Below are 10,033 nucleotides of genomic sequence, written 5' to 3' on the forward strand. Positions count from 1 at the left end.
GGTTGCTGTATGGTACTGAATCTCAGATATTCCATAAAGTCCATGTTGCATTACTGATATCAGTTATTTTTCACAAGCTTTTAAGACTTCAGTTTGTGAACAGAATATATGGCTTATTGAATGGAGTTACATTAATGATAGGGTTTTGAGTTAGAGCAGCAATGCATGTCATCCATGCCTTCTAGACTTTATCGGCCTAGAGAGATTAATGATTGGCTTTGTTAGAAAATATAGCAGCTAATTTGCCAGTGTTTACTTAAAAGATTTGTTTATCCAGCTCATTAAACCTTCAGGAAATAAATGTATTAACTAGGTATATTTAATGGTACACAGTAGCCTTTAGCAACTTTCCAGCCTAAAGAGGAGTGGCTAAGGGAGAAAGCTTGAGGTTATATTTTAATTTTGCTCCAAAAATATGACGATTAATGTTTTGATTTGTGAAAGAAAGTTCTTACATCCTTACATTCTTAAATCTGTTAGTCTTTAAGGTGCCACCAGACTGCTCATTGTTTTCTTACATCTTGATAGAGGCGAAAAACCTTCCATTTTCTTTGACAGAATGCCCTAAATGTGCTCTGCTCTTTCTGTGATAATACTCATTAAAGACATATTCATAAAAACTAGTCGTGTCCATATCACCCATTCGTCACACCGAGGCATCCTTCTCACTTCAGATTGATGATGTTGACAGGAAGGAGGCAGTAGTTATGCCTGGAGAGGAGAATTCAGTATATAAGGTTCAAAAGGGGAACAAAATAGTAAAATAAGGTTCGGGAAAATAAGTAAAATTTTTGTGGGCTTAGTATTTTTTTTAATGTATAGCAAAAAGCCCTTTGTGTGTGTTAGATCATTTATATTTGGAAGTGGAAATGACATTTGTCATATAATGTTAGCAGCACACACAAAGTTCTGTCTCTTTTAATGACCAAATTATTTTCATAAACGTAAAACCCTAGTAATAGGAGACAGTTTTTAATGTAGAGTAGTGGCTTACCTAGTCTGTGCAGTTGTTTTTTTGCTAGAAGGTTGCTGCATTTTGGTAAAAAATTAAAATGTAGGAGGAGAATGCCATTGCTCAGGGCCTAGATTTCCAAAAGTGACTAGTGATTTTTTGGGTGCCTCAATTTTTAGATGCTCATCTTTAGAGGCTTCTTCTAGGGGCTCAATTTTCAGAGAGTGGGTGTTTTGCACTCTCTGATAAACAGACTCCCTTAAGATGTCTCCAGACGGACACCAAATATGGAGGCAACCAAAATCACTTCTCACTTTTGAAAATCTCAGCCCAAATGTCAAATATTTTCATGCAGGTTTAAAATTCCTCACAATGAAATGTCAAGTTTACAAACAGTTTTCATTAACTGCATTAGCAATCATTTTTAAAAACAAAAAGCACACATTTGAAATTATACTAATCCTACAAAACACAACCCTAATACACTTCTGTGAGCATGCATTTTCAAGTAGTATTCATGCAGCTGCACACAGCTCTCTTCTTTTCTGACCCTCTAGCTCTGCCCTCCCTATGCATCTCTGATCACTTCTTGGGAAGTGACACTGCCTTCAATTTTACAACAGCTCTGCTCTCAGAAGGGCATAGGTTCTTTAAAATTACACATACAGTGTGTCTGCTAGCACCAAGCAGTCAGACATAGTTGGGTAGTGCTCTCTGTGTGTCTGCGCATGTGCTTATGATCCAGAACTCAGTTGCTAATGTACATCACATTTTTGGCATGCCAGATTTAGCAGTATATTTTTCATATGGAGTGGTGTGAATGTGAAGAATGGTGTAAATATTTTTAGTTCTAAAACAAAATATTACTGCAAAGTGGGAACAATTTTACTATCTGTGGAGCACCAAACATTTGGCATCTTTATACATGTTCTGACTTCCATAGTGATGAACTGTACATTTATGCAAAATGTAAAAGTATTAAAATGAGAGGCCAGTATCTAAGAGAGAAATCAAAAGCCTTTCAAAAACATCAAATCTTGGAAAAGGAGTGGGAAAGGGAATATCCAGGTCTGTATCAGTGTAATTCCAAGCTCTTGCTGTGTAAGCGCAAAAAACAGAACACAACAATACAAACAAACAAAACTACTTAACTGGAAAGGTTGTGAAGCCATATACATACAGTGACTGAAAACAACTGTGATTAACCTGTGAGAACAACAGAATGCAAAGCAGAGGATAAATAAGGTTTGAAGGTTTCTCAGAGATGATAAATATTAATACTGTATCGTTAACAAGTATTCTGTGTCTGAATTTCACCGTTAATGTCTCTCTTAATTCCCTAAAATTAAAGTTTAAAATTCTGCTATACTGAAATAAATACCTAATTGCTTTTTAAAAAGCAGCTAAATAAATACTCATACTACCTGTACTATTGTGTCTCATGTCAGTGGTAAATAGTCATCTTACCATTAGTTTTTGCATGCTTTATTTTAATATTGATATATCACATAATTGAAAAGAACAGAGCACTTTTTTTTCCATTCCATGAAAATACCAGTGGATACCAGTGAATTGACTGAAAGGCTGTAAATTGTTCTCAGATTTTTGATATTACAAACCAGTTAAAATTCACTGTTATGGTTTATGGTTTCAGCAAAACATCTGTAAACTAATAGTTGGCTTATATCCTGAACTATGAGAGTAAATAATATTCCTTAGAACTGCTTTAGCTTTTCTAATACAACTATGAATTTTTGTAGTATCCATATAAATATCCAGGCCTGGTTTTGAAGCTTTTCAGCCTCAGGGTATCTAGTGGCATTGAGTTCCATTTGTGAGTTGTGTATTCTATCAAAATACATCCTTTTACCAGATGTCTTCCTGTTTCACTGAATGTCCCTTTGTATTGTATGAGAGGGTAAAAAAAAGTGCCTGACTTTCTTTTAGAAATAGTTATCATGGCTTCTCAGCTTTGTTGGTCTCCATATGAATGTCTCTCCATGCGTCTAATCATTCTTGTTACCCATCTCTGACCCACTTCTTTCCATCTCTTTTTTTATGATTAAGTGACCACATCTAAATAGATTTTTCCAGATGAGGGTATAGCATTTATTTGTATAATGGCATTATACTATTTTATCTCCAATTCTGTAAGCAAGCTAACATTTTGTGGATTGTCTTTGATTGCCACTAAACAGTGAGCAGAGATTTTGATCAAACAATCTATAGGGGCACCCATGTCTTTTCCCTGAGTGGTTGCCATTGATCTGGAGTTCCGTCAGGTATGTGTATAGTTCAGATGATTCCTTCCAGTGTTCATTACCTTCTGTTTGTCACTACTGAATGTCATTTGCCACCAGGCTGCCCACTGATAGTCTTCTCTAGCCTTAACTGACCAACTGATTTTCCCTCCTCACTGTTCACTCTTTCTAGAACATTGTTAAAATATTAAACACCAGTCTTACCGAGAACCTTGCTGTTAGCCTTTTGTTGGGTTAAAAATGGCAACGACTAGCTAGCCTGTGAGATCTCATTTTCAGGAAAATTTTCTTGATATTCTGTCTAAATATTTACTTCCTTAATTTCACCTCATTACTGCCTTTACCTGTCACATGTCTGCATGTACTTACCTAGATAATTCCTCTCCTTCCTTGACTTTCTTGTTTTAACAACTTTGGAGTATGTGTAGACTGTTAGGTCCTCCCACAATTTTCTCACTTTTACTTGGGCACTGTTAGAGGTGGAGGTGATCAGATGCCTTTTTAAACTTGCTAAGGCATCCTACATTTATCTCCCTTCACACACAAGTATTGCTGAAGTTTTCCTAGCAGCTGTGTAAAATATGCCAAGAATCCCAGTTGTAGGGGATATAAATCATGATAGTATCAGGCTGGAACTGTCTCCCTACAGAAAAATAAGAAGTTGTAAACATGTCAGAGAATTTAGTTGAAGTTCTCATATCTATACAAATTAACTGAGCCTTTTAAAATGTGAGCAAATCTGTGTAATATCAATGCCTTGGAACCTGTATTCTGAGCCATAGAATTGGTGCAGTTTAGCAAACTTTGCTTAAATCAGAAAGCCTGCATTAGTTTTGCCACTGTCTCAGATTTTCCTGGAAAATATTAATAAACAGAAACTTTTTACCAAGTCACCTGTAAAATGAAAAATTAGTAATTACATTGACTAGTAATACATCATATAAAAGAGCACATCTCGTTGTCAAAGAACTTGACATATAATACGCCTGAGAAGTATAATCCTGCATGAATATCCTTGAGTTGGAAGCAGGGAGGCTGTGATTTTATCCATGGCTACAGCAAGAGGCTTGCTAGAGCTGTCATTAGAACTCAGGAGTTCTTAGCTCCCAGCCTGTACTCATTAAGCCCCTCTGTCAAGAAAGCATTTAAGCACAGTGACTTTAAGGGGACTTAAGCGTGTGGTTAAATGTTAAGTGCTTTTTCCAAATAAGGATGGCTTCCTGAATAGACCAAGTCTTTCTCTTTAAACATCAAAGAAATTGAAGTAAGTAGTCCTGTCTAACTGAAATATTCTACCTTACTTTCCACCCTAAACTTGGTAGTGTCATAATGAATTGCCATCCATCCGAGAGATATCTAGAACTGCTACATCCAGTGCTGGTGATGTTGTGTCTTGTGCACTGTCATAAGATGCAGGTTAGGGTAATTCTACACACTTGTGTATTTGTCCCATTTATGAGACTGAAGGTCAGATGAAACAAATCAACTGGTCATTTTGCTGTGCTCAAGAAACCATGTATTCTTTTTAACTGCTTTGGTCAGAACTGCAATGCCCTTGATTTCAAAATATACATAGCCTTGATGTTATCACTTCTGAAATAATGTTTGTCATAGGATCACTTTTGGTTACACATTTCTTCATTCTTCTTTGATAATTTGCAACTGGTGATAGTTTATTTCATATTTTAAAACATTCCCAAGCTCAGTAATGTCGTGTCATGTACTTCAGCCAGCATGCTGTCCTCTGAGCTGCAGCCATTTTTGGATTGAATTCAAAGTAAGACTAAGACAAATGCATTTTGTGTGCAATCAAGCACAAAATAATGTTGAGATTTCCTGTTTTCCAGTAGACAGAATATAGTTTTGTCAAAAATAGCAGGCAACACAAAGTTCAAATTCAGTAACTTTGTTACACTGGACTCTTTCAATCTGGGAAGTAATAGCTTTTAGCAACTGTAACCATGACACAGAGGGCATTGATTTTTTGGACCAGCTAAAAGTTCATGCATCATGTAAATAGCTGTTACTTGACTTTCTTTCCATTGTACATCTACATTTAAGAGCGTTTTGGTTTACAGTATGCCAACAATTTTACTGAAGTACCTTTACTATATAAATAATTAAATTAATCTAAAATAACCCTATAGCTTCAGTTGGTTATGGTATTTTTTCGCTTCCTGTCTTAAACAGTTGTATATTGTAACTTTGCTGCCACTTTACATTCCCGAGGTGGCTGCATTTCAATGGTGAATAAAATGAATCTCCATATAATTTGTCTGTAAAGTCTCTTGGATGTCTCTTGAATTAACAAAATGTTTACTAAATATTGACGATATTTTTTTCAGCAATCGTTTCACTGGTCTAACTGATTTTACTAACTTTCACATCTGGGTTTTTGCTTGTTTTTCAATCCTTGGTCAGAAATTGACATTGAACGTTGTGTCCGTGAATCAGTCAACCTCTTTTGCTGGACCCCTAAGAGTGCAACATACAGGCAACATGCACAGCCTCCAAAGCAAGCCAGTGATGGCAGTGGCTCAAGAGGTTCAATGTCCTGCTTCACAGCAGATTATCAGGATGCACCTAAAAGTGACCTGGTGAGTGTTTTAGGATTATGCTTTCCTGTCTTCTCCAGAAAAGGGTGTAGTGTTAAGGGTAATGCTAGAAAAACTTTATTAATAAAATCACACCTCTGTTGTTATGTTGTAATTCAGGTTTGGCTTCTTTTCGGGCAATACTTTATTATTATTCATTACTAAACATGTATATTGTTAGCTCTTTAAATTTACAGTAATGTTTTAAAATGCCTTAGATCTTTCTAATATAGGTTTTCTGGAAAAGGTGTGTTATGAAGGTCTTATGTTCATCATACAAGACTGGCAATATTACAATTTATGAATTAGTGAAACTAGAAATGAGTTGCGCTGATTATCCTAACCAGCTGACAATAACGCTTTTATACCTTTGCTATGTGATTTTTCCCACCCTAGTCATGGCTTTTAGTTTCAAAGTCCTCATGTACCTGCTGCCTATATTTCTATGTACTTCATGTCCTACATAATGAGTAAGACCTCGTGGCCTTCACTGCAAGGCAACCAAGTGTAATTCCAGCCCATTTTACAAATATGGTAATGCAGAAGTTGCACAAATTCACTTCAAGAAGAGCTAGGAGTAGAGCCTGAGGTCTCCAATACATATGACCTAAGTCTCTTCCACTCAGCCTGCTCTTGTGCTAGATATGTGGGGCTGGCTGTCCAGCCTGCAACCACTGCTCCAAACACCTGGAACTGTTGAAGGTTGAGGGATGTATTTTGTTTTGAGGAACAGTTTATTGCAGTGAATGAAAGAACAGCTCCTTGGGGGAAGGCAGTGGCTTCCTCCCCACCTGTACATGTTGAACCTTCTGATTTTTGCTCTGGTTTTAATATCAGTGTGATCTTTTAATTTTTGTTTCAGTACCGTTTTGATCCTAAAGTTGCTGTAAGGAATGTGCCAGTAAAATTATTTTATCTTGTGCCAGGACCACCTCCTACCCCATCTCCACTCTTTCGGCTCTGTAAAGCATTTTATTTCCATAACAGAGGATTATCAAGGGCCTGGCTGCAGGACTATGAGCAAGGTCTTGCTACTGAAGAAGAATAGTGAAGGGAATAAAGTTTCCTGGAGAGAGTCAGGAAACTTTGCACTAATGCAAGACAGGCTGTGGTCACTTCTGATTGCTTTTTCCATCTGGCATGTCGTGTTACAGTTGTTCAAATCTTCTAAGTGAGGAGATCTTGGGTAATAGTATGTGAATGAGTCCTTGTGTTTTCTGTTACCAGTGAAATTTTTTCACAAAGAATAGATTTGTACTCTGTAGCAATTTTGCTTGGCAAAAATAATTTCCAGATGTCCCCTTGTAGCTTCTGTTACTCTAGCCTAATAATTATTTCATTGTCAAATATGCTACCTTAGATTAAGGACATTGGGCTATTTTAAACTTTCCTTCCTCAGCAAATGCTCCAATCTCCTGTTTTGTTTTGCAAAAGATTTTAAAATAATTTGTACCTGTCCCATCTTGAATCAGAATGTTTGCAGAGCTGGCATTGCAATTTCAAGAGAGATGCTTACACAAAGTGCATTATTATTCAGTAAGTTATGTTAGGTCATTAGAGTTGCTTCCATCTGTTCCTTCTTAACCACTGAGAAATCAAGGCAATGAAATGTGTGGCTTAAATGTACCTTGCTATGACAAATGGGCTTTTCAACCTCCTTATCATCCTCTGACAAGCACAAATATTTCAGTATTTTTGTTTTACATTATAATACAAAAATGAAGGACGGGACTTATGTAATCTCTTTACAAAAGTGAAAAGCAAAATATAAAAAAAAATAAAGAGGAGCTACACACTGGCTTAGCTGTTGTGGACTATAATCTTTCATGGTAATATCTTAACTTAAAAACAGAAGCTCCTGCTGCTTATTTTTCATTATAGTTATTAAGGCTACAGTTGGGATTCGGGTACAAATACCAGTAGGCTTACAGTTTCTTCAAGGTGGTTTTTCCCTAGGCCTGGCAGCAGGGAAAGTCCACATTTCTGCATTTTGTCCAGTCCTCTGCTCTGAGATGGACAAGTGCTTAGTCGTGGGACCTGCTTCAAGTTGAAGAATTCGTCCCCTGTTCAGGTCATGAAATATTTGGCTGTGGAGTCATATCAGTGTGTTTTGGGCACTTACTTGTAATATATATGAGCTCCTAAGTATGGTAACTCTTTATTTCTGAAATATCAAGATGGCCATGTTAGTGGTCCTCACTTGAACTAGCAGGGTTTTAAAGGCAGGGACTGGACTGAATACTCTCGAAGACGTTCAAGGCCCAACAGTCTTAAAACACGACATACTCAAATGTCCAGGACGCAGTAATGGGCAAATAACTTGTGTCCCCTTTCCCTATTCTGCTAGACACAATCTCTTTTTTGCTCTCTGTTCAGTAACCACAACTGGTAGCTTCCCAAGAATAAAGGATGTAGAGACTTACACCTCCAAAGGAAATGTTGTCCTAACAGTCCTTTTCTTTTTTCTGAGATGGCAATGATCTGACACCTTTTATTTTTTAAAAGGTTTTGTTTTGAATTTTTTCACCTCAGATGTCTGCTGTTCACTGGCAGAACTATATTCTCATGCAGGGCTTTGTCCAGTATGTTTATCCATACATAGTACATAGTTATGATCATTTCAGTAGTTTTCACATCAATGTAATTGTTATAATAAAAATGTTCCTGTAGTACATCTGTTTCCAATCTGAGGAGGTGCAGCCACCTTCCCCTTTCCTTATGGATAGATGGGAGTGGGGGATGTGTTGAACCTTATGGAAGAGTGTCCTGATAATTTTTTTTTGGCCTGTCTTAGGAAAGGAGACTGAAAGTGATTGGCTTGTTTGGTCGAGCAAAAAGAAGGCTGTGAGGAGATATGATTGTTTTCTGCTAATACATTAGGGAGGGTAAATACCAGGAAAGATGAAGGACAAATGGATATAAACTGGCCATGAACAATTTTCTAATCTTCAGAGGGGTGAAGTTCTGGAACAGTCTCCCAATAGGCGGTGTGAGGGCAAAATACATAATTTAGTTTTGAGAGAGAGTGGGAAAATTTATGAGTTTGCTTGTATGATGAGGTTGTCTGTAATAGTAAAGGGCAGAGGTCAACAACCCTGGGAGCTCATTTCTGGTTTGTATTATGTTCCTAAAAGCTCATGCTTTAGAACTTCAGTTGGCCACCTGCAGGAGTCAGGAAGGGATTCCCTGCTCCAATGAATTCTGTTTATCTCCTTCTTCTGAAGCATGAGAGATGGCCATGGCTGGAGATGAGACAGTGTGTGAGAGGGGCTCTGAGCTGGTACTGAGCATTCTTTCTCAGGCACTTGTCTGGCTGGTTCTTGCACACGTGCTCAGGATCTAATTGATGGCTCTATGGGGGTCGGGAAGGAATTTCCCTGTACATCAGATTGGCAATGAGCTTGGGAGTTTTTTGCCTTCCCCTGCAGTGTATGTGTGAGTGTATGTCACTTGCCAGGATGATCTTGGGTATATCTCACTTAATCATTGGTGTTGAAAGCCTTAACAACTCCCCCTTTTGGACCTCTGACGTCAATATCGGCATTCTATCCCTCCAACAAAACCTGTTTTCTGGTCACCATTACATTTGTGAGGCGAGTGTCTGGAGTGGCAATGTCCTCCATGCATGTTCCACAATGATGAAGTGGTGCTGAGAACTCCACAATCACTTCTCCCCAAAGTTAACTCTTCTTTCATTGCCTCTCAGGAGATTATTCTTCCATCATTCTGTCCCAGGCTACAGCATCCGACCAAGAAGCTGAGACACAACTTGGGCATCAGAGGAGCACTGATGAATTGCACTAAACATACAGAATCCATGAGAAGGTCAGGCACACTGTTTGTCTCCTTTCATCCAAAGTATCAAGAACTTGGAGCTTCCAAATTATCCATTGCTGTGTGGCTCAGACTGTGCATCATCGGGCCTATAAGGTATCAAGCATCCCTGTTCCTGAAGTAATCAAGGCACTTTCCACGGGATCTGTAGAAACCTCGTGGGATTAACAAGCAAGTGCTTCCATCACCGACATATGCAGAGCGCCCATGGGCATTGACTAACACCTGTATCAGGCACTATAAAGTGGAGTTCCTGTCTTTATAGACTCATAGACTCATAGGTCAGAAGGGACCAATATGATCATCTAGTCTGACCTCCTGCACAAGGCAGGCCACAGAACCTTACCCATCCACTTTTATAACAACCCCTAACCCATGACTGAGTTATTGAA

At 38.1% G+C, this 10,033-nt stretch overlaps 1 protein-coding gene across 2 annotated transcripts in view; it reads left to right on the forward strand.

Annotated features, from left to right (window-relative positions):
• TBCK (TBC1 domain containing kinase) overlaps positions 1 to 10,033 on the forward strand; it is a 173,901-nt gene that overhangs the window by 106,195 nt on the left and 57,673 nt on the right. For both annotated transcript variants that reach the window (XM_032794227.2, XM_032794228.2), the window contains one exon: positions 5,635 to 5,810. In XM_032794227.2, the coding sequence (XP_032650118.1) occupies positions 5,635 to 5,810 (176 nt within the window). The remainder of the gene's footprint in view (positions 1 to 5,634; positions 5,811 to 10,033) is intronic.

Source organism: Chelonoidis abingdonii, chromosome 5, assembly GCF_003597395.2.
Source record: "Chelonoidis abingdonii isolate Lonesome George chromosome 5, CheloAbing_2.0, whole genome shotgun sequence".
Taxonomy (NCBI): Eukaryota; Metazoa; Chordata; order Testudines; family Testudinidae; genus Chelonoidis; species Chelonoidis abingdonii.